Source organism: Rhinoraja longicauda, chromosome 4, assembly GCF_053455715.1.
Source record: "Rhinoraja longicauda isolate Sanriku21f chromosome 4, sRhiLon1.1, whole genome shotgun sequence".
Classification (NCBI taxonomy): domain Eukaryota; kingdom Metazoa; phylum Chordata; class Chondrichthyes; order Rajiformes; family Arhynchobatidae; genus Rhinoraja; species Rhinoraja longicauda.
Genome location: NC_135956.1, coordinates 63745889 through 63771833, shown reverse-complemented (window position 1 = coordinate 63771833; position 25945 = coordinate 63745889). Strand labels below are relative to the sequence as shown.

General features: G+C 41.1%; 1 protein-coding gene across 2 annotated transcripts in view; it reads left to right on the top strand.

The window, feature by feature from the left end:
• lrp12 (low density lipoprotein receptor-related protein 12) overlaps positions 1-12193 on the top strand; it is a 43162-nt gene extending 30969 nt beyond the window's left edge. For both annotated transcript variants that reach the window (XM_078397874.1, XM_078397875.1), the window contains 4 exons: positions 2095-2297; positions 4576-5677; positions 7650-7782; positions 9367-12193. In XM_078397874.1, the coding sequence (XP_078254000.1) occupies positions 2095-2297; positions 4576-5677; positions 7650-7782; positions 9367-10251 (2323 nt within the window). In that variant the 3' untranslated portion in view covers positions 10252-12193. The remainder of the gene's footprint in view (positions 1-2094; positions 2298-4575; positions 5678-7649; positions 7783-9366) is intronic.
• The last annotated feature ends 13752 nt before the right edge of the window (positions 12194-25945 follow it).

The following is a 25945-nucleotide window of genomic DNA, read 5'->3' as shown; positions in this document are numbered from 1 at the left end:
ATTGTATATTGCGTGTAAATGGGTGACAGAGACTTGAGAGGAGTCTGCGATGAGTTCAATGTGAGGAAAATAAATGGGATTAGTGTAGAATGGATTTATGAACGTCAGTGCAAACTCAGTGAGCCAAAAGGCCTGCTCCCATGTTATCTGACTCTGTCTTACTTGGCAATTGTCACAACTGTCCTTGCTCATCCAGATAAGCATTTCCAACAAGGCCTGCTTGTCATGCTAAACATTTTACTTGAATGGTTAGGCTCTAGAGGTCTTATTCTGGAGACCCTGTTACGTAAAGGATGTCAAAGCCTTAGAGGGGACTAGCGAAGAGGGCCCGTTGGGCCCATTCCCACACCCCCCATTCTCTCCTCCCCCAACCCCAATCTTAATCTCCCCACACCCCCCCTTTCACCACGACCTCCCCTTTTCCCAGTACCCCTATTTCCCCCACCACCAAGCCCCCTCCGGACGACCCCTGTTGTCCCCCTCCCCAGTCCCCATTCTCAGACCCCGCCACCATTCTCTCTCCCCCAGCATCAGTGAAAGGTCCGGGGGGGGGGGGGGGGGGGGGGTGGGGAGCGCATCAGTGAAAGGTCCGAGGGGGGGGGGGGGATAGCGTGGAGAGTGTCTCCCGGGTGTGGGAGAGAAGAGAGAATCAAGGGGAGAGAGGAGAGATGAGCCCATACGCACAGCAGCTCCACGCTGAAATCCTTCAATAAATCAGTAGGAGGGGGGTTGCGCGAGCTTTTTGACGTCACACGCTGAAGGCAATTGAAAAAACGGCTGTTTTTTTTATTTTTTTTTACTAAAACCTCTGTAACTTAACAAATACGCGACCGAATCAAATAATAAAACCATTTTCCAGCAGCGTTCAGCGTGGTGATTAAGGCGGTGCAAAAATCGTGGCGCTACGATTCACCGTTTTTGCCGAAATCAGCCAAAATAACTGAGAGAAAAAATATCTTTACTTTTAAACCTCTGTAACTTAAAAAATAAACGACCGAATTAAATAAAAACATCATTTTCGGCAAGCGTCCAGCGGTGTGATTAGGCGGTGCAAAAATTGTGGCGCTACAGTTGACTGTTTTGCCGTAATCAGCCGAATCAGTGAAATATATATCCAAGTGAGGAGATGCCGCGCATGCGTACTGAGCACAGCCGCACCACAGCGCCCCCCTAAAAACCTTCAATAAACCAGGGGGGGGCAGCGCTTTAAAACCTCTCTAACTTAAAAAATATGCGACCAAAATAAATTAAAAAACCATTTTCCAGCAGCTGTCAGCGTGGTGATTAAGGCGGCGCAAAAATCGTGGCGCTACGGTTTATCGTTTTGCCGTAATCAGCGAAATCACAGATACATACATAACATATATTCACGAGATCTGACTTTTAGTATAATAGATGTGGAAGCAATTTACTGCTATGATATGAGGGATAAAGGAATGGTTACATGGGGAGACAACAGAAGCTAGAGTTATTCTTGGAACAAGGACAATTAAGCGGATATGTAGTAGATGCATTCAAAACATGAAGGATTTTTATATCGTAAATTGGCAGAGACCATTTCCTTTTGCAGATTGGTTAATAACTGGGCAACGATTTTAAATTATTAGCAAAATCAGGTGAGTTGAGGAAAAACTATTGCAATTTGAAACACTGCACTAAAGAATGGCAGAAGCAAATTTAACAGGAAAAAAGGGAAATTCAAACAGGAAATTTAAATGCCCAGAAGGAACCCATGCTAATCAAGAACCTGTCAATCTCTGCTTTAAAAATACCCAATGAAGACCTTCACAGCGATCCAGAAAGGCTCTAGAACCAAGTATGAAAAATCAGTGGTGTACCTGTATTATAAATAGTAAATACATTACTGATTAGATAAATAGTATCTCTTTGTTAACTCTAATTTTGATGGCCCTAATTGTGAATAGTTGTGGAATGGTAACTCAGTCTGCTTCTAATATTCCCATGGAACCACTTCAAAGCTCTTCAACTATTCATCTGACAGTTACAAATTCTGACAATGTGATAATTTTGTTTTATCATTTATCTGTTATTTTGTGTTCATAAAAATGTTAACTATTGCACTTTTTATCATAGCTTTCAGGATTTTGATGTGCAGACCTCAGCTTGGTGTAGTTCAGACTGGCTAACGATAGGAACTCGTAAAAGCATTGAAGGAACTCGAGTGTGTGGTTCTTCTATTCCAGCACCGTTTATTTCTTCAAAAGGCCATGTCTGGATTGAGTTCCATTCTGATGACAGGTATACTGGAAAAGGCTTTAGGCTGTCTTATGTCATAGGTATGTATAGCGTTGGTATCTTTTGAAATGTGAATACGGGATCTCTTGTGTAGCTTTATTTTACCATTTCCATCTATACAACTCGCAAAGTCTTTATGGTGCTTCACTTTAAGCCTAGCGACATAGACATAGAGACATAGAAAATAGGTGCAGGAGGCCATTCGGCCCTTTGAGCCAGCACCGCCATTCATTGTGATCATGGCTGATCGTCCACAATCAACAACCCACCTGCCTTCTCCCCCTATCCCTTGATTCCACTAGCCTCTTGCATGTCTCCAATTTTAAATGTCTTATGGATGACCTAGGCAGCTGAGGTCATACCCTTTATTTCTTTCCACCTTCCTAGATGGTTGTCTCACCCTGATGTATCAATCCCTCTGCTTCTTCTAGAGTTCACATTTTTAGTAATCTCCTTGCCTGTTTCCTGCACTCTATCTTGTGCAAACCTGAAAGCATTCATAACTGCTGCCTGGGTCCTAGCACTGTCCAAAAACCCATGTGTGCACTTAGTTATGAAGTTTGGTTTAAACCATGTCTCCATTTTATTTTTTCTTGCCCTTGTTTCTAGTCCTCTTCTCGATGAATGGCAAAGAAAGCATATGGTATGCTTACTTTCATAGGTCAGCATTGAGTGTTTAGAGTCAGGAAGTCATGATGCAGCTTGAAAATTATGTTCCCAATGTTGGGGGAGTCCAGAACCAGGGGCCAGAGTTTAAGAATAATGGGTAGGCCATTTAGAACGGAGATGAGGAAAAACTTTTTTACTCAGAGAGTTGTAAATCTGTGGAATTCTCTGCCTCAGAAAGCAGTGGAGGCCAATTCTCTGGATGCTTTCAAGAGAGAGTCAGATACTCTTAATGATAGCGGAGTCTAGGGGGTATGGGGAGAGGGCAGGAACGGGGTACTGATTGTGGATGATCAGCCATGATCATATTGAATGGTGGTGCTGGCTCGAAGGGACGAATGGCCTACTCCTGCACCTATTGTCTATTGCCTATTGAAAGGACTTTGGTTCGACCGCATTTGGAGTATTGCGTTCAATACTTGCTACCGCGTTACAGAAATACAAGTCCCTGTGTATTTAAGGAAATGCGTCCTTAATCTGTTGGTTGTTTTGCAGTGATAGTTTAATGGATATTACATCACATTAATTGGGAATAACATACATCATAATAAATTAATGAACAGATAAGTTTAGTATTTTTTGAAGTTGGGGTATGTTCAGATGCTCACAAATTTACACAAACTTAAGATTTTCTTTGTGCAACCATTATCGAACCCCATATTGTCCTACAGAAATGCATATCCTTGTCTACTGCTTTGCCATCACTGAGATTTAAAATGTACTTGTAATGTAAAATAGCAGTACTCTTGCATTATAACTTGTGAGCATTCCAACAGGGATAAAGACCAGTGTCACAATGTGCCATCTATTAACTTCCATCATTTTCCTGTCTGAGTTTGTGTGAAGAAAGCTAGTGAACTGTTCTTGAACAGTGTCTGCCTGCCAGTAATCAGTTATATTCACAATGTCATTGTCATGCCCCCTAAATGCATGCCACAACAAGAGCAAACTGTTGTAGCAAGTGAGAGCACCTGCTATTAGAAATTGAAGTGCTAATCTAGATTCGGTATTTTTAACCTGAGTTGTTATTTCCCTTGGCCGTAGATGGTTTTTGCCAAGAACAAATTGGAATAAAGTTTTTTGGGTAACCCATTTCTTAATGTCTTATAGATGCTGGTTCACAACAAAAGACACAAAGTGCTGGAGTAACTCTTACTTGGTCAGCATCTCTGGAAACCACAGATAGGTGATGTTTCGGGTCGGGGTCCTTTATCTGATGTCTGAGGCTCTGAGTTACTCCAGCACTTTGTGTCTTAATGTCTTGTGCTCTCTCTTAAATATCACATCCTGGCCTCGGGAATTGTATTGATTCAACAGCACAAATTGCCTTTTTGAGTGGTTGAAGTGACAGCTATTGTTATGAGGAGGAAATTTGTAAAAGCACCATCAGCATTTTTATTAATTTGTTAGGCTTAAAACTTTACTTTGCGTATGTTGTGCTTCCTATAAGGTAACAAGGAGTACATATATAAAAGTTGTTCATAACTATAGAATGTTTTGGAAAAGTCCTTCTGAAAAGATTGAATAAATATAAGCCTTTCTTTCTGAGAAATACTGAGAAATACTTATGAAATAGTAATAAGAAATATTGTGTTGCGGTTTCTAATCCTTCAACTACTTGTTTTTTACATTGTGATTTAATTTTATTTTCAGGAAGGGTGGTAGAGGCAAGCTGTGACTGGGACCAGTTCCATTGTAACAATGGAAAATGTATCCTAGATATTTGGAAGTGCAACACGATGGATGAGTGTGGAGACAATTCTGATGAAGAATTTTGCGAACAGTTGATGTCCCCAACTGATTTTCCACTTAAGCCTTGTACTTACGACCATTTCCAGTGCATTTCTCGATATACAGCAGCTTATACATGTTTACCCGAGTCCTTGAGATGTGATGGAAATATTGACTGTCTTGATTTGGAAGATGAAATCGATTGTGATGCCCCTACTTGTGGTGAATGGTTGAGAAACTTTTATGGCACATTTAATTCACCAAATTATCCTGCATTTTATCCACCTGGAAGCAATTGCACATGGTTAATAGATACTGGAGACCGACGCAAAATCATTTTGCGCATCACTGACTTAAAGTTGGATGGCATAGGCTATAGGGATTATATCAAAGTGTATGATGGTCTGGAGGAAAATTCACACAAATTGCTTCGTGTCTTAACGCCATTTGATTCCCGGACACCAATCACAGTCATCTCTTCTTCTGGCCAAGTGCGGGTACATTTCCATGCTAACAAAGTAAATGCAGCTAGAGGTTTTAATGCAACCTATCAAGTTGAAGGATTTTGTCTTCCATGGGAGATCCCTTGCGGAGGCAATTGGGGCTGCTACTTTGAACAACAGCGCTGTGATGGTTATTGGCACTGTCCAAACGGACGAGATGAACGCAACTGTAGCTCCTGCCAAAGAGACGAGTTTCCCTGTTCTCGCAGTGGTGTGTGCTACCCTCTGGCTGACCGGTGCAATTACCAAAATCATTGTCCAAATGGCTCGGATGAGAAGAACTGTTTCTTTTGCCAACCTGGTAATTTTCATTGCAAGAACAACCGTTGTGTGTTTGAGAGCTGGGTGTGCGATGCACAGGATGACTGTGGTGATGGCAGTGATGAAGAAAACTGTCCCGTGATTGTACCCACCAGAGTTATAACTGCAGCAGTCATTGGAAGCCTAATCTGTGGGCTACTGCTTGTGATTGCTCTAGGATGTACCTGCAAATTGTACTCTCTCAGAATGTTTGAACGCAGGTAAGTTCTGTCTGCTTGGAAGTATGATCCACTATTAATTTAATGAATACATTCTGAAGTACAGTCCTTGCATTTCAGTTGTAAAATTATTTCATAAATTCTGAGGAAATCTCTTCAGATACTCTTATGCCTGTATAAGAATGAGGCGAGAGGCATCTGACCCGTTTTAAGTATTTTGTGGAATTGTTATATATCTGATAACAGCATCTGTTATTCTCTTTTCCCAACTTTGAAGCAGGAATGACAAGAAATTCTGTTTAGATCAGAGATCTCTAGAACAGAGTTGTTGGGTCTTTATTTTGTGTGGGGCATATGTTGATGGGTATATTGATTTGGATGAGAAATCAATAAACATATCAAGAATCCGAGTCCTCCATAGTTTCCAAGATTCGGGAGATGGTGGATACTTGTTGATGACTGTTATCTGCTGGTTCAGTAACGGAATGAGCCAGAAGGTCATGATGCATTCACATATTAGTTCATTGTTGACAGTGAAACCCATGTTTGAAAGTGGTGTTCCTCTTCTGGTTTGCACTTCCAAACAGTAATGTGCCCAGCAACTTTGAATTTTGAATTGGCCTTCTTTTGCCCGTTGTAGCTCTCAGGGCAACAGGATAAATATTTCTGATGGTCCTTCAGTGCTGTCAAGCCATCTCAGTAACCACTGGAATGAGAGCCAAAAATGGAGGTGAACTTGGACGGGCAGAAGGCAATGGCCACTGAAAGAATTCCTAAATTAATGATTGATATTTTATTGTCGCATGTACCTAGGTCCAATGAAATGCTTCATTTTGCATATAACCTAGGCAGTACACAAGTGCTGCCACATTTTGGTGCAAACAAAGTTACAAAAGTACCATATAATCATATCTACTGCCTGCCGCTACAAGTGGCAGCAAGCCTCCCTCCCTCCCCTCTGCTGATGTCCACCTTCTTTCTTGGTGCAGCCCCTCTTTTTTTTTTAGAATTTGTTGAGGTCATAATAAGACAAGTCAAAAGAGAGGAACTGTAGTTGAATTTCCAGGGAACATTCATTAGGGTGTCACGTAACAAAAGTGGTATGATAAGAGTTTGCAATTTTGGAGAAGTGTATCAACATGGTTTAGAGACTGGTTATCACACAGATGACAGTCAGAATACGTGGGCCTTTTTTCAGATTTGAGTCTGAACCAATGGAGTGCTAGAAGAATGGTCTTTGGAGCTGAATTATTTATGATCAGTATTTATTCCTTAGAAGAGGGACCAGAGGGTAAGGTATTCAGGTTGCGACATGAAAAGAGGTGGGAAGCCATTCTGTAAAGTACAGAGGAATTTAGATGTTCTTGGGGATGAAAGGAAAGTTAGCAAGCAGTTGCAACAAATAATTACTTCCCACAGAGTGGTGATTCTCTGGAATTCTATAACCTGGTGGATTATGTAGGAGAGATCGCCAGAAGGTTTTAGAGAAAGTAGATAACCATTTTGAATGTTTGGGGAATTAAGCAGTATGGAAGAAAATCTGCTTTACGAGGATGTATGCCATCTGAAAATCCATTCAGTCCTGTCTGTCCTTCATATTTAGGAAATGTCACCCTGCCATTTCTCAAACTCATGAATAAACACAGTTAAGGCTCCCAAAGCATGATATTTTAACATGCTTTGCATATTATTTAAAAAACAAAGCTACATTTTAAAAAAACTCTAGAATGAAAATTTGTGATTCTGAATGTGAATTATTTTGGTGTTTTGGGAAAATTTATATTTTTATTTGCAAAGCAACAATGTACTTGCATCAGAAGCTGTTGAGTACTTGTTGCATTGACAGTAGACTACTTAAACAAATGGTTACTGCTAGTGATGTATATTGTAATTAAAACTACACTAGCAGTTTATGTTATTTGATCTGCTTGAAATAAATCTGTTTCTATCAGTAGCAGCTACTTTTTTTTGTATTACTATGAGATGAACAGCTGTGTTCTGTCATTTGTATAAGATCTTTTGAAACCCATTTGTCAAGAGTTGAAGCAGAACTGCTACGAAGGGAGGCTCCTCCATCCTATGGTCAGTTGATTGCACAAGGCTTGATTCCCCCAGTAGAAGATTTCCCTGTATGTTCATCAAGTCAGGTAATGTCTTCACTGTCCTTTTTTTGCATTTACACATTCCTACTGTATTCTAGTTTTGAATATGTTTATGTGCATGTATAAAGGCTACAAACGTCTACCTTATTTGTTTCAAATTATATGATTCATGACCATATTTATAATCCCATAAAACCATTGAGTTTGGTGAGGTTCATATTGATATTTGTATTGGTTTATTGTCACATTTACTGAGATACGGTGGAAAGCTTTTGTTTGTGTACTATCCAGTCAAATTCAATCATTGTAATTGAGTATAATCAAGACACATGCAAGTACAACTTGCATGGGAAAGTTGGGCCAAATGATCCCTTTCTATGCTCAGACTCTACAGCTGGTAATGCAAAGAGAAAAATATTAAGAGTGAAAAATGTAGCGTTACAACATTGCGTTACAGTTGCAGAAAAAAACTCCAACATCTGTAAAGTCACGCGAAACGCCCTTAGTCTCCTGAGGAAGTAGAAGTATTGAAATGCTTTTTTTGCCTGTAACTTCATTGTGTACACTATTGCTTAGACTATTTTCTAAATGGGGAGATAATCCAGAAATCGGAGATGCAAAGGGACTTGGGAGTGCTTGTGCAGGACTCCCAAAAAGTGAATCTGCAATTCGAATTGGTAGTAAAGAAGGCAAACGCAATGCGTTTATTTCAAGAGGACTCGAATACAAAAACAGGGATGTAATGCTGAGGCGCTGGTCAGGCTGTACTTGGAGTATTCTGATCAATTTTGGGCACCATATCTGAGGAAGGATGTGCTGGCCCTGGAGAGGGTCCAGAGGAGGTTTACAATAATGATCACAGGATTGGGTGGGTTAACAAATGATGAGTATTTGACCACACTGGGCCTGTACTCACTGGAGTTTAGAAGAATGAGGGGGGAACCTCATTGAAATGTACCGAATAGTGTAAGGCTTGGATAGAGTGGATGTGGAGAGGATGTTTCCACTAGTGGGAGAGTCTAGGACTAGAGATCATAGCCTCAGAATTAAAGGATGTTCCTTCAGGAAGATGAGGAGGAATTTCTTTAGTCAGAGGGTGGTGAAACCGTGGAATTCTTTGCCACAGAAGGCTGTGGTGGCCATCAATGAACAATTTTAAAGCAGAGATAAATAGATTTTTAATTAGTAAGGGGGTCAGGCGTTATGGGGAGAAGGCAGGAAAATGGAGTTAGGAGGGAGAGATAAATCAGCCATGATTGAATGGCGGAGTAGACTTGATGAGCCAAGTGGCCTAATTCTGCTCCTATCACTTATGATCTTATGATTGTGGATTTTGCAGGACAAATTGTTGGATGATAATATCATTTGGGAGGGTGAAGTTCTCGAGCATTTCCATTTTGCTACCATTGATGCTAATTTTGGCGTGTACTCCACCTCGCTTCCTGAAGTCAATAACTAATTCCTTCATCTAGCTGACATTGAAGTAATTATTCAGGCTACCTTAATTGCTGCTACAGTATTCATTGATTTATTTTGAAGTGCCTGAAAGATTCTAAACATTAAAATGAGCTATACTAATTAAAGTTTGGATATGGCTGTTGAACCTAATGCTGTTTATTTAAATTTTAGGCATCCATTTTGGAAAACCTTCGAATAGCAGTCAGGTCACAACTTGGACTAACCTCCATTCGATCTACTTCATCTAGTAGTCGATCTAACCTCTGGAGCCGGATCTTTAGCTTCACAAGATCCAGGAATTCGGGATCTCTCGCTCTTGTCTCAACAGATAGAGATGATCCAGCTGGTGAGCAGAATGTTACAAGGGAATCAGAAAGGAGCAGTCTAAACCGAAGACTTCTGCCATTTGAGTCTGACCATGCAGATAGAGACAGTGAGCGAAGAGATATACCAGGTGCTGTTGGTGGGGTGGTGGCCCCACTACCTCAAAAGGTTGCACCTACCTCAGCTGTAGAAGTTGTTATAGGAGCAAGTGGAATTTCATCTGGCCTCCAAACAAATTTTGCTACAGAAGTAGCTACCTCACAGTTAGAAACCTCAGAGGAACCCACCATTAATCCTGCAAGACAGCAGTTGACCAGTGCATTGAGCAGAGTGACTCAGAGTTTACGATGGATGCGGTTTTCAATTTGGAGATCTAGTTCATCAAGCCAGAACCAGAGTCCCTTGCGACAGCTTGATACTAGAGTGAATGGAAGAGGAGAAGACAACGATGATGATGATGACAATGATGTTGAATTATTAATTCCCATTTCAGATGCTGTATCAGACATTGCTACAAGGGGTTGTTGCAGACCAGTTGGTGCGCCAAGCCCCCGAAGGGTTCAAGGAATCGGGCAACACTGTGCTTTATTGCCTCAGAGGGAACAGTGTAGTAGTAGGGACGGGCCTTGTGGGCACTGTGGAATTGTACATACAGCCCAAATACCTGATGCGTGTCTGGAAGCAGCACTGAAAAATGAAGCCAGTGACGATGAATCCTTGCTTGTTTGCTAGCTGTGCAATACATGACTAACTTTATTTATGCTCTTGGCGGTACTGTGCATCTTGTGACTTGAAACTTGAAAAAGAAACCAAATTTGTGTGACTGTCACATACAATATTTATTGCAGTTTACTTTGGTTTATGGGAGTCAATGCATGGTAACATGTTTCATTCATTTTTTTGATTTTTATTATGCATTCAGGATAAGTATTAAATTTATTTTAATGTGTGGATAAAGAGTAAATTATAACATGTTTCTGTATTAACACTTTTCCAAGCTATTTCTAAAATTGTCTATTTATTTATTGCTTTTTCATAAATTGCATGTTTTATGATTTCTAACAAGTAGGCTGTTGGGTGCTCTGGAAAATGAAAAGTAATGTAAACAAATAAAAAATCCACTTTTACAGTAAGGATTTTTTACTTCTCTCTCCATATATTGAAATAAGCAGAAAAGCTTTTACACGGGTGTCTGCTATCAATATGATTATGAAGCACTTTTCAATGTTTATTTTTTGTTTTGGCATAGTAATTTGAAGATGGATATGAGCTGGCATCATACAAAATATTTCATATTTGGCACTGCGGCTTGTGACTCTAGTTATGTTCAGTAACAGTTACAAATGTAAAATAGAATGCTGAAAAAAAGTCACAACATTGTGACAGTCAATGAATTGGAAGTTGAGGTGAAGCTAAAAAAATTGACTTATCTGTGTGATGAACAATGCACACAGTTTGGAACAAACAAAGGTAATTTGCACAGTAAACAGTCTAAAGAGGAAAATGCAGTAACCTTAAAATAAGAGCAATATCTTCAGAAACGTGCACTGTGGTGGATGAATGATATGAATAATTCATTCTCAGTCATTTATGTCAGTATGAACAAGCTTGATTGACACAGGATTTACACACATTGTGATCATATTGTTATTATACATAGGGTTCAAATCTAAATATTGATTTATTTTTTTAAATCAGTTCGTATTCAAGTCTGAAAATGCTATTAACTATATAATAATATATTGTTATTTTTGTTCGATTTAATCCCTTCATTTTGGACTCTTTAAGCAGTTAAATTGAACATCAAACAATCAAATAAGCACATTATTTGCTACTGAAACCTGCAAGTTATCAGATATTGCTTATTTGTGCCATTTACCCAGTTGAAGCCAGGAGCATAGTAGGATTGATTCAGCTGTTACCAATGATCACTATAGTTGGTGTAGATTTAGGTCCATAAAAGGCTGCTAGAGACAGGGTATTAGCACTGTCAAGGATGGGAGACAAGAGCTATTGATCTGAGGATTGGGGGTGGGGGCAGGATGCAGTGGAAAGTTTAAGTTATTTGAATGCAGGTGAAAATAGATTAGTGATTAATTTTGGAGGCATGAGGTTACAGATGCTGGAATCTTGAGCAAAAAAAATCTAAGTACTGGGGGAACTCAATATCTGTGGAGGGAAGATGTACAATGTGGATGAACAGTGCATCTAAAGATGCAGCAAGTAAGAATTGTATTGTTCCAGTCCCAGTGCATATGACCAGAGCAGTAGCGATCTAAAAGGCATTTTAAACAAAGTAATTTTACCTGGCTCTTCAACTTCCTCTGGCAGCTCATTGTATAAACCAACCAGCTGCTGTGTTTTATTTTTTAGATTTTTAGAGATCTCCTTTAAATCTTTTCCTTGCCACCTTAAACCAATGGCATCTACTTCTTGAATCTTATATCCTTGGAAAAAGATTATGACCAATCACCTTTATCAATGCCGCTCATGATTTTATATATTTCTACAAGCTCTCACCCTTAGTCACCAACACGCCAGTGATAAAAGCCCCAGACAATCCAGTCTTCCCTAATACTACCCTCTACTACCATTAACATAATTCTGACTCTTCTCTGCACACCTCCCTCTCAGCTTGTGCATCCCGCCCCCCCCCCCCCCCTTTAACTTTCAGGCGTGTGCACCCCCACTCCACTTCCCTCTCAGCCACCTCCTCCCCATCCCTCACTTTCCTTTCCTTCTGGCCACCCCCCCCCCCTCCTCTATTCTACTCCATGAGAACTATCATACAGTTGTACAGCGAACCTCTCCCATCCATGTACCTGTCGAAATGTCTTTTAAATGTTGTTATAGAACCTGCCTCAACTACCTCCTCTGGCAGCTCGTTCCACCCTGTGTGGAAAAAGTTGCCACTTTAGTTTCTATTAAATCTTTCCCCTCATCTTAAAGCTATGTCCACAGGTTATTGATTCCCCTACTCTGGGTAAAATGCATCGGTGTGCATTCACCCTATCAATTCCCCTCATGGTCTTGTACAACTCAATAAGATCACCTCTCAACCTCCTGCACTCCAAGGAGTAAAGTCCTAGCCTGCCCAACCTCTGCCAATAGTTCAGACCTGGCAACATCCTCATCCTGATCTTCTCTGCACTCTTGAGCTTAACAACATCTTTCCTCTAGCAGAGTGAGCAAAACATGCAGCCTCACCAACGTCTTGTACAACTATAACATAACATCCCAACTTCTATACTCAATACCCAGTCTGATGAAGACCAAGGTACCGAAAACCTTCTTGACTACCCTATCTATCTGTGACTACTTTCAAGGAACTATGTACCTGCACTCCTAGATCCCTTTGCTCTACAACACTCCCCTGTGCCCTGCCATGCACTTTAAATGTCCTGCTCTTATTTTAATTTCCCAAAATGCAACAACTGACACTTCTCTGCATTAAACTCCATTAACTATTCCTCAGGCCCCTTGCCTAGCTGATCAACATCCTGGTGAAGTTTTTGATAACCATCTTCGCTTTCTACGATAACACCCACTTTGGTGTCATGCTCAAACTTACTAATCATACCTTCTATATTCTCATCCAAATCATTGATATAAACCACAAGCACCAAAGAGCCCAGCACCTATCCCTGAGTCACAGGCTTCCAGTCTGAAAAACAAACTTCCACCATCACCCTCTGCTTCCTTTCATGTATCCAATGCCCTACCCAGTTGGCTAGCTCTCCCTGGAGCCCATGAGATCTAACCTACTATGCAGAACATCATCAAATGCCTTGCTGAAGTCCATATTAACAATATCTGTGGCTTTTTTTGGTTACCACTTTAAAAAACTCAGATTTGGAAGGCGTGATCTCATACGTATGGAACCATGCCAACTATCCCTAATCAGTCCCTGTCCAAAAAATATGTGTTTATTGTCTTAAAAGGTAATATGGTACTGTTGCCATGGCCACCTAACAACTGTCACAACTCATGATTTAATTTTGCATTAGTGATTTACTTTATTTTAATTGAAGTGCTATCTGGGCAGTCCAAATAGCATAGAAATAAAACATCTAGTGTTTTAAGTGAACTATGATGATAATATCACGTGGCCTGCATCAAATGTATATTTTGCTGATAGCTTACCTCTGCACAAATAAATGAAGATATTGAACAACATTTGTATCATTTTCAAATTTTATTTTTGTAAATAAATTTAGACTCTTTCAAGAAAGCATTTAAAAAAACATATGGAATGGCATTTCAAGCAAGTATATCAGATGAATTTGTAACCTATTAAGTAAACAGTGAAAACCATTTTGTAGTGGTTTGGATATTAGAAAGGATAGTGCTTAATTGGAGAATCAAAGCTAGGTTGCTTTCTGTTTAATTGTTAGTTCTCGCATTATTTTAAATCCACCAGGTGCAATATTAAGAAAATATTAAAAATAGTGTTTTTGCAACCACTGAATATTTTAGTATTCTGTTTCCTAACTTAGCAGTACTAAGAAATTGTCATTCCAATGGTTATCCAACTTGTTTCTGTCCATGTGCAATTTTGCTTAGATTGTATTTTTTCATCTGTTTTAGCTGAATTCCTTTGATATCTAAAATTGGAAGCTGTTTATCTTTTAACTGAAACAGTGTGCTGGTGATCATTCCTATGTTTATGGATGATGTGAATGATCTTTAAAGGGTATTTACTTTTGGATTTCTTTAACTTACAACCGTTTTCCCTTGGGTTTCTGATCAGATTGTACAACTTATTGATTCACAGTTTTAAAGGAATTGTTTACTGCCTAAAGAGAATAGGATTAAGTTCCTTAGACTCCAGTTTATTGGCTGAAGAACCACTAAGATTTTGGCACTTTTCTTGTGCACCTTTAAATGATATTCATTTTCTCGATGTTTTCCCACAATTTCTCTGGACCAAAAATGAAGTGTTATCCTTATTATTCAACATCAAGTGCTCACTGATTGAGCTTTGACACAGCTGTCTAGTTCCAAATTGTCATTGATCTATTTTATGCTTCAGTTTTTCCCCCTTCCTCTAAAATATTTCAGTTCATAAAGGAATAAATGGGAATCTTCACTGAAGTTGTAGACTGTGTTGGAATATTCTGGTGCTGATAACACATGGCATTTCATGGATGCACCATTTTGAACTTTCAGTTTGGTTTAGAGATACAGTGTGGAAACAGACCCTTAAGTCCATTGATCACACGCACACTAGTTCCATGTTATCCCAGTTTTGCATCTTGCACACTTGGGGCAATTTACAGAAGCCAATTAACCTACAAACCTGCACGTCTTTGGAATGTGGGATGAAACCGGAACACCCAGTGAAAACCCACATGGTCACAGGGAGAACTTGCAAGCTCTGCACAGACAGCACCCCAGGTCAGGATCGAACCCTGGTTTTTGGTGCTGGGAGTCAGCAGCTCTACAGCTGTGTCACTGCTTTTTTTCTGGGAATATTGTAAACATATCCAATTCGGTGAGATGGGAGCTCTAAATCATCATCTTTCGTATATCAACTACAACAATCAAAAGTGGCAATTGGTGCTTCCGAGTACCGTAGTTGACGCTTTGCTGCAAATTTTGCCAGTTTCGTAGAACTACCCAGGGTGGACGATAAGGACGTAAAGCAGCTCCCACCCCGGAGTGCTAAATGAACTATGAGGACAGGACATTGTTTCCACATTGATTGTGGAAAGAACAGTCACTCCTGACTGTTAAATTGGTGTAGACAATTGCAAGTAAGTTGGTTCCTTTGATCTGCTGCAAACCCGTAGTATAGTTAAACCACTGTTAGTAATAAATATTGATATTTTCTGACCACTGTGTAATCATGCCCAAACTGCACCCATTGCTTTTTTCCAATTGTTCAACATTGAGGACATTAATTTAATAGTGGTGGAAGAGTGGTAGGTTGAAAGCAATGAGACTTTATTGTCCATGATTGACCTAATTCCATGACACTTAATGGTGTCTGGAGTTGAGAACTCTGAGCAACAATTCATCCTCTTACTACTATGCTGACTCCTCCAGTGGGTCTATCCTGCTTGCAACGGCACAGTGGCAAAGCCATAGAGTTGCTGCCTTACAGTGCCAGAGACCTGGGTTCAATCCTGACTCTGGGTGCCGTCTGTTCGGAGTTTATATTTTTTCCCTGCGACCGCGTGAGTTTTTCCAGGTGCTCCGGTTTCCTCCCACATTCTAAAAACGTGCCGGTTTGTAGGTTAATTCTCTAAATTGACCTTAATATGTACGATAGAACTAGTGTATGGGTGATTGTTGGTCAGAGTGGGCCTAAGGGCCTGTTCCCGCACTGTGTCGCTAAAAAAACATACCCAGGAAAGATAGAAATCTGAAACGTTGGGTGAGAAAGGTAATTTCTGATGATATTTTGGAAGAATTGACTTGAGAATTGGACTGGGAAATGCCTATGAAGTTAGTTGTTTGGAGTTTGAGAACGCATTTCATAAAGATCATCATCACAGCCAAAACAAAAGTTTCCGGTACTTTAGACTCATCGTTAACCATCCCAATTTTTTTTCAGAATATAACCATGAGGAAGAATGGTCTTCAATATCTCCTAAGTAATAGAGAGAAGTACTGAATAACCTCAAATAATTGGAACTTAACATTCCATAACTTGCCTTGTGACTTTCTTCTAAATTGAGTTTCTAATTATCAAACGTAATGCGGTTTGCTTTTTAAAGAGAGCAAATTCAATAACCTTGGAGCTGGGGAATGGGAAAGAGTATCTGGTGTAACCAGTAATTCCTTTGACATGATGTACAGTACAGGAATTCCTAACTATAATACACATGCATTCATTTCATTGATCTAAATTAAAATCAAATTGTGCTCTAACCAAAAATTGATTTAAGTTTAAACTTTGAACAGCAATGGAGAGAATGTTTAAGTAGAGAAGTTCAAATATGCTCAACTAACATTCCAAAAATCAATATTCTGACCCATGTACTAGATGTCTTGAGTGAGAGTCAATCACTGTATTAGTATTGATTCCAGTCAATTGTAATAAAACTCCTGCATCAAGTAATTTCTGTCAACAGATACTTAACATGAATGTCAACTTCCATAAAATAGCCAAGTTGTGCTTGAGCAGGAGAGATTTTGGAAATGTATGTCACTCTTGTGTTTCAGAATGTGGACTTAATTTTTGCCTTTCACTGTCCTTGCGACGCTTGTTAGGCCTCTGTGATGCCTTGTAACTGAAAAGATTGGGACAGGTATTCCTTTAACACCAAACACTCGATAACATTTAAAAAAAGTTTAACCTGTTATTGCTCCTGACACCTCCCTCCCCATCTCCATGGTGCGCAGGGTTGTAAACTGATTTACAGTACGGATAGTTCTATCATGTGCCACTAGCAAAAATAAAATCTCAGAAAATCTGTGAGAATAGCCAGATGCATTGTCCATTATCGTAATCAATGTACAGAAGACGAGCTATTAATGACCCACAGGCTGCATACAATTTTAGCTCTGAGGTGGAGCACCATAGCGGCACGGTAGCGCAGCGGTAGAGTTGCTGCCTTACAGCGCCAAAGACCAGGGTTCAATCCTGACTACGGGTGCTGTCTGTACGGAGTTTGTACGTCCTCCCCGCGTGGGTTTTCTCCGAGATCTTCTGGTTCTTCCCACACTCCAAAGACGTGCAGGTTTGTAGGTTAATTGGCTTGGTATAAATATAAATTGTCCTTAGTGTATAGGATAGTGTTAAACTAAATTAAACATTATTTGCCACGGAATATCACCGACAGCTTGATGCATTCAAACTTAAAGCAACAGAAATTTCCTTCTTTAGCTTTGCAACTGTTCCAAGATTGACCACTGAAAAAGGAACACAACTTGGTTATTGCACACTCCTAGCTTACATTTGCATCCAGGAGGTTAATACTTTAAGCTCATATTTAAAGTAGCAGAGGCTGAAAAACTAGTAATTGAGATAAGCTGGTAGGGATGTGGGGAGCAGCAATAATGAAACCTACATTTTCCCTCTAGCTTCTCTGCTACAATTCTTCACATTGCTTAAGTTTTAAATTTTGTGTCACTTACAAATTTGGAAATGTGATTCTGCACACACTAATGTACTTCAAAAATAATATTGGTTCAGCACGACCATCAGGGAACACCATTGTCTTTTTCCTTCCAGTTACAGTCAAATTCTTCTTTCTGCAGCTGCAAAGGTCAGAATAGTCCTAATTTTAATTGCTGCTTCTATGCTGGATCTGAAGACATTAATTATATACCCCAACATATTATCTAGCATGTGAAGTAAGTTCCAAGGCTCTCTCCTTGGATGGAGATCTGTAGGGAGTGGATATGTTAAGGTTTACTGACATTATGAGTATTTCACAATGTAAACTGATAGATTGCACCCACTATATATTAAGGCCTTAATGCATAATGAGGTGCCTCTACAGAGCCATGAGTTCTTAAAACCTCCATGTATATGAAATAAAATATTCCCATGGTGAATCCTGAATATCTGGGATTTTTGCATCACACATTCATTTCATAGCAATTAGTTGTGCCTGCTTTATTCCCACCACTGTGTCAAACCAATGGGGAATAAGTTAGCATCTTTATACCTAGTTACTCTGGCAACAATGTGTGAACAAGAACAAAACTCCTTAATATGACAGATGTCCAATCAACTGCAATACCATAGGGACCCCTAAATTGCTGGGTATGTGATTTTATTGACTGGATTACTGGCAGGCACAGCCTTTGTTGTGCAGAAAATTGTCATGCTTTTTGGTGCCGTCCTATACCCTTTAGAACGTGCCCATCATGTGAACTCCATTGGGAGGATGAGAAGGGATCTTATAGAAACATATAAAAGTATTAAGGGATTGGACACGCTAGATGCAGGAAACATGTTCCTGATGTTGGGGAAGTCCACTACCAGGGGCCACAGTTTAAGAATAAGGGATAGGCCATTTAGAACTGAGATGAGGAAAAACTTTTTCACACAGAGTTGTGAATTTGTGGAATTCTCTGCCTCAGAAGGCAGTGGAGGCCATTTCACTGGATGCATCCAAAAGAGAGTTAGATAGAGCTCTTAGGGCTAGCTGAATCAAGGGGTATGGGGAGAAGGCAGGAACGGGGTACTGGTTGTGGATGATCAGCCATAATCACATTGAATGGCAGTGCTGGCTTGAAGGGCCGAATGGCCTACTCCTGCACCGCCACTCCATGTATCTATGAGGGGGAGGTGGAAGCAAAGGAGACAAAGCAACAGGAAATAACTTGTCCCTCAACTGCTATGTTGTGAATAAACCACCATTCCAGGAAAGAACCTGAGCTGAATCAATAATTAGGTGAACTGGCAAGATTGAGACAACAATCTTACAGAATACAGAATACAGAGCCTTTATTTGTCATTCGGTACCAAGGTACCGAACAAAATTACGTTACCAGCAGTCACACAAAAAAAGAAACACAAGACACATAACCCCAACACAAACATCCATCACAGTGACTCCAAACACCCCCTCACTGTGATGGAGGCAACAAAACTTCCGCTCTCTTCCCCACCCCCAAGTCCCCGCGGCCGAGCCGCACCGGGCGCTGAAACATCCCACGGCCGAGCCGGGCGATGGAAGGCCCCGCGGCCGTACCGTGCGCAGCTAAGTCCCGCGGCCAAGCCGCGCCGGGCGATGAAAGGCCCCGCGGCCGAGCCGCACCAGTGATGTAAAGTCCCGCGGCCGAGCCGCACCAGCGATGTAAAGTCCCGCGGCCGAGCCGCGCCGGGCGATGTAAAGTCCCGCGGCCGAACTGCGCCGGGCGATGTTAGGTCCCGCGGCTGAGCCGCGCCGGGCAATGGAAGGCCCCGCGGCCGAGCCCCACCTGGCGCTGAACCGTCCCGCGGCCGTACCGGGCGATGGAAGGCCCCGCGGCCGAGCCGCACCGGGCACTGTTAAGTCCAGCGGCCGAGCCGCACCGGGCGATGGAAGGCCCCGCGGGCGATGGAAGGCCCCGCGTTTTTAAAAGTTTTTTTTAGCGCAAACGGAGACACGACTCAGAAAGGGTCGCATCTCCGTTGAGGAAGAGATTTTTAAAGGTTTCCCCCACCACCCCCCACACATACACAGCTAAAGATAAACTATTCCATACATCTAACACTAACAAATAGACAAAGAAAGAAGAAAGACGAACAGACTGCCGGCGAGCCGCAGCTGCAGGGCAGCGCCGCCACTTCTGGTGAGCCTTCTGGTCAGAAATTGAAAATCACATTCATGACCTAGTGGTCCCAAGCAATGACAATCTCCAACAAGATTGTCTAACCAATTTTTCAACTTGACAATGATAGCATGATGAAAAGATTACTGAAACCAGTTTACTGTGGGTACTAGAGCCCATCAGAGCCTGTGTATTGTGTGGCAAGGGTGCTAACTTGCAAGTTCCCAAATCGTTTCCACTATCTACATGCAAGGAATATAATGGAATCCTTTCCAACTGACCTGGATGAATGCAACTCTAACACTTGAAGATTTACATCATCCAGCACAAAGCAGATGATTTAACTGGCACACCAGTGATCACAAAATGCATGCCAACAAATTACCAATGTAGGGGGAAATTTGTCATTGGTTATCTTGGATGGAAAAGCAAAAAAACTGCAGTTATCAGGAATCTAAAGTAAGAATGGAAAATGCCAAAAATACCACAAGGAGTTAACTCATCAACTGTGAACATACTAATTTCTCTCCTCACAGAGGCTGTCTGACCTTTCTCGCAATTTCTCTTTTAATTTCATTCTTCCTTGGATGTTACTTCATAGGATGAGATGTGATTGATTATTAATCACATAGTAAGATATCCTCAGGGAAAATTGATCACAATATGATGAAATGTTGCAAGCAGTTCAAAAGAGGTGCAGATCAATTGAAACCTAGTCTAGAATTTAAACAAAGTCAATTGTGTAGTTATTGGGAGGAACATTGGTAAAGGTTCATTGGGCATTTATATTTTAAATGCTTTGCAGTAAAAAATTACAGAAATAGCCACAGGATATTCAGAAATCATATAATCTGGCAGGATTAACATGCTTTTAAAGAAGGAAAATTATGGTTCTTAAATACGTTGATGCTTTTTGTTATTTTAAGTTTCAGGGTAAAAATAAGGGTGGAGCATTGGATGTAGAATGCCTGGATTTTCAAAAACCATTTGATAAAATTCCACATGAAATAAGGTCTCACGTAGTTAATGCTAACAGTATCAAGCAAAGAGGCTTGATGAATGCACAGAAAATGGAGAGTAGGAATAAATGGGTCATTTTGGAAATGGCTGATTACTACTAATGAGGTGACAACGGATTCAGCTCTTGTCCCTGAACATGTCGTAATCCATATTAATTACAATAAATATAGTGTAACAGAAATAACATAGGAGTTTTGAATTGTTTTTTATTTACTTGAAAGGATTTAAAAGCCATATGCATTATAATTAAAGCAAGCATAATTGTCAAAATGGACAAGCGATTATACAAAAAGTGGTGTTATTTGTAGGATCATGGTCCATATTTATCCCCAACCTACATCAGCAGAGGGTGATGGTGGAAGGTTGTTTTTTGGGATTGGAGACCTGTGACTAGTGGTGTGTTGTGCCTCAGGGTTCTGTGCTGGGCCCATTGCTGTTTGTCATCTATATCAATGATTTGGATGAGAAAGTACAAACCATGATGAGTAAGTTTGCAGATGACGCCAAAGTGCGTGGTATTGTAGGTAGTGAAGATGGTTGTCAAAAGTTGCAGTCAGATCTTGATTAGTTGGGGAGGTGGGCTGAGGAATGGTTTAATGTAATTTAATACAGAGAAGTGCGAGGTGCATTTTGGGAAGTCGAACCAGGGTAATACCTACACTGAATGGCAGAGCTCTGGGGAGTGTTGTAGAACAGAGGGATCGAGGAATGCAGGTATATAGTTCCTTGAAAGTGGTGTTGCAGGTAAATAGGGTGATCAAGAAGGCTTTCGACAAATTGGGCTTCTTCGGTCAGTGTGAGTATAGAGGTTGGGAGGCCATGTTGCAGTTGTACAAGACATTGGTGAGACCACATTTAAGGTATTCCGTTCAGTTTTGGTCAACCTTTAAAAGTAAAGATGTGAAGCTGAAAAGGGTGCAGAGAAGATTCATGAGGATGTTGCCAGGACTAGAGTTTCTGAGCTATAGGGAGAGGTTGAGCAGGCTAGGACTTTATTCCTTGGAGCAAAGGAGGATGAGGAGTGATCTTATAGAGGTGTATAAGATCATAAAAGGAATAGATAGGGTAAATACAGTCTTTTACCCAGAGTAGGGGATTAAAGAACTAGAGGACATGGGTTTAAGGTGAAGGGGGAACGATTTAATGGAACCTGAGGGACAACTTTTTTTACCACAAAGGTGGTAAGTATATGGAACAAGCAGCCAGAGGAAGTAGTTGAGGCAGGTACTATCACAATGTTTATAAAACATTTGGACAGGTTTATGGATAGAATAGATTTAGAGAGATGTGGGCCAAATGCAGGCAGGTGGGACTAATGTAGATGGGGCATTTTGTCGGTAGGGGCAAGTTGGGCTGTTTCCACACTCTATGACTCTGACTTTGATAGGCAATGTTTCAGATTGGCACCGGTTTTCAGACTCAGTCTGCCTGACTCACTGAGTTACTCCAGCACCTTGTGTTTTTAGAATCGAGCATCTGCAATTCCTTGTGTTCACAGGTCAATGAAGTAGCTAGTTTTTAAAAATAGTACTGAAAATTGTCCTACAAAGATTCTAAGTTTCTTATGTGCTATGTGAAATTGTCCACGAAAGGCAAAGTGGTGTAGAGGTAGAGCTACTGCTTTACAGCGGTGGAGACCCGAGTTCAATCCTGACTATGGGTGCTTGTCTGTACGTAGTTTGTACGTTCTCCACGTGATCTGCAAGGGTTTTTCCCCGAGATCTTCGGCTTCCTCCCACACTCCAAAGACGTACAGGTCTGTCGGTTAATTGGCTGGGTAATAAATGTAAAATTGTCCCTAGTGTGTGTATGGTAGTGTTAATGTGCAGGGATTGCTCGTCGGTGCGGACTCGGTGGTCCGAAGGGCCTGTTTCTGCGCTGTATTTCTAAACTAAACTAGAAGACAACAGTCATGAGTAGGGTTGTCAATTATTTGCAGTAAGCCTGCATGATCAATGCAAATACAAGATGACGCAGATTTGCCAGTCAGTGTCAAGATATCCATGCCTGCTGCTGCCCTGAGCACTGAATTTTTATCGATCTCTTGCTGGGTGCTTCCTTCCCAAGGCGATCCAGTATCTTCAGCAACCAGGTTCTCTGCTGTCACTTCACCTGTTTGGAGTGGACAGTGCCAGCCCTGTCCAGAAAATTGCTGAAAATCTTTGACAGTGGTTAAACCACATCCATAGTTTGTCCATTTGTCAAAGCAAAATGAATGTATCTGAATGTTATGGACATACAAAAATATTCTTTAAGACATTGAAAACATGTTTTTAGCAATTATGAATTCAAATATTTATTCAATTGCACTCAATCATTGTTAATGAGTGCAATTAAAACTGATTAATAGCAATTAATTTATAATTATTGGTAACATTGCCATTTTTTTAAATGATAATTTTCCATATTTTCATCCTAAACATTTCCTTATTTTCTGTTTACAGAACTCTTGTGATCACAAGACAAATAATATATAGCACATAGAACAGCACAGCAAAGGAATAGACCCTGTGGCTCACAATGTGCACATTGAATATGTTGCCAGGTTAAACTAATGTCCTCTGCTTGTATGTAATCTATATCCCTCCATTCCCTGCATATCTAAAAGCCTCTTAAATGCCAATATTGTATCACCACCACCCCTGGGAGAGCATTACAGGTGTAGATCGGTCACTATATTCCTGATCAATGTTGGGTTTTCGTACTGACTTCCTATGGAATATGTCTGGCGCATGCGTGGTTGGATCTTTTCTGGTAAGATGTTCGAGAGGGACTCTGTTTTTGCAGTCTCCAATGCTTATGGCTAATAAAGAACTTTATATGAAGTTAAGCGTCTCATCGTCATTAGAACTTCATACATGGTGTCAGAAGTCTTCTTCCGGAACAACATCAGCTTGAACTTTGTGAGTTTTTTCTCTTTTTCTTCACAAGAGAGATCGGAAAGTGTTTGCTAATATAGCTGATACATTCCGGAGACCGGACCCACTCGTCTTCGACAGCAACATCAGTGAACGCTGGCGCATCTTCGAGGAACAGTATGATGTCTTCATCACAGCCGCCCATTACGACAAACCACTTTGGGTTCAAGCAAATATGCTCCTCAATCTTGAACAAGCTAAGCAATTCGTGTACACGGAGGAAGTAATACAACCTGTCGTTGGGCGACAACCTGAGTTGTCACCACTGCTGAATCGAGGGAGGATCCTGAGTGTCACAAGAGAAAATTTTGACAACTGCGCAGCCATCGGACTAATCCTACCATGGAACGTCTCAAGTTCAACTCACGGAATCAAAAGGATGGTGAGACTGTTGAATAATTTATTTGTGTTTTAAAAACAGCAACAAGGAGCTGCAGATTTGGAGAGCTCTCTGACAAATTTATTAGAGACAGGCTAGTTTGTGGTCTTGCTAGTGATAAACTAAGAAAAGTACTTGTTAGCCTTATCCAGAATTGTCAAAGTCGTTATCTCCATCTGTGAGAATCATGAGGCAACTATTCATAACACCTGAGCGCTAAGTAATGTGCAACAATCTGCCACAAGTATTGATGCTGTTCAGGCTGGGTTCTAGAGAGAATGAAACCCTGAGACAGTGATAAGAGTCCAGCCAGATAAGTCTGGAATGCAATATATTGTTGGCTGTACTAACTGGAGGAAATCATGCAGCAAAAAGGGAGAAATGCCCTGCTTTCGGCCAAATTTGTCATGCCTGTAAGAAACATAATCATTTCAGGAGATGCTGCAAATCTACACCACTGGCTTCCAACAGGGAGATAAACAGATAGCCCATTCACCAGGTACAGTCTGATCCATCTGAAAACAGTACTGAAGAAATGGCCAATGTTGATGGTGTCACATCACAACTGGATTCAGTTGAGGCACAACGAGTAAAGAATAACAAAGCCATGGTTACTCTGCTGGTTAATGGTGTCGAAGTCGAAATGAAAATAGACACTGCTGCCAAGTGCAATGTTATGTCTAAAAAGAGATTCAAACGTCTACGGAGCAAGTAAAAGTATGCAGTACCACTCTAGTGGCACATGGTGGCAGCAAAATCAACTCCATTGGAAGGGTAAAGCTGCAGTGCCATCTAGGGGAACAGTCATATAGGCTATCATTTTACATTGTCGATGATAGCATAGTGCCACAGCTAGGACTCCAAGCATGTCAAGACATGGGGCTGGTTTCGTTCAGCAAGGTCGTTCACCAGCTGGCCCCGACTAAAGATGACACGTCACAGCAAATTCTTACGGAGTATAGCGATCTCTTCACCGCCGAGCTTGGAAAGCTATCAGTAACATATTCAATGACACTGGATCCGGATGTGAGACCCGTTGTTCATTCTGCACATCGCATTCCCATAGCTATGCAGGACCGGGTCAAAGCCGAACAGGACAGAATGCAGACATTGGGCGTCATCGCACCTGTTGTGGAACCGGGTGTCTTCTATGGTTGCAACTACCAAAAATAACTAATTAGAGATCCATATATGCATCAATCCTAGGGACCTGAACACCGCTCTGAAAAGACCATGCCACCCCATGCGCACGGTGGAGGAGGTGGCTGCCTGCATGGGTAAAGTAACGATATTTTCTGTGCTAGTGGCCAAGAGCTCTTTCTGGCAGATTCCCCTCAACCACAAATCATCTAATGCTTACCACTTTCAGCACTTTATTTGGCTGCTGCAGATTCCTCCGGATGTCATTCGGAATCAATTCGGCCAGTGAGGTGTTCCAACGCACCATGGAACAGATTTTCGAAGGCTATCCCTGCACGAACGTCGTTGATGACATTATCGTTGCGGGGACGGACGTAAAGGAACATGACTCCAACCTAAGAAAAGTGCTTGACCGTACCAGGAGTGTGCACTTAAAACGTAATCCTCTCAAGTGCAAGTTCCGAGTGAACCAGGTGAGCTACGTGGGACATATTTTCACAAGCGAAGGCCTCAAAGCCGATACTTCGAAGACAACGGCCATCAATGAGATGACGGCTCCAACAGATGTCCCCGCCCTGCAGAGATTTCTCGGGATGGCCAATTACCTTGGGAAATTCATTTCACATTTCAGCAAACTGTCGTCACCCCTACGGCAGCTCGCCCACAAAGACACTGCCTGGACGTGGGATGAGCAGCAGCAATGCGCGTTTGATGCACTCAAACAACAGATGTCGTGTCCTCCTACACTGTCTGA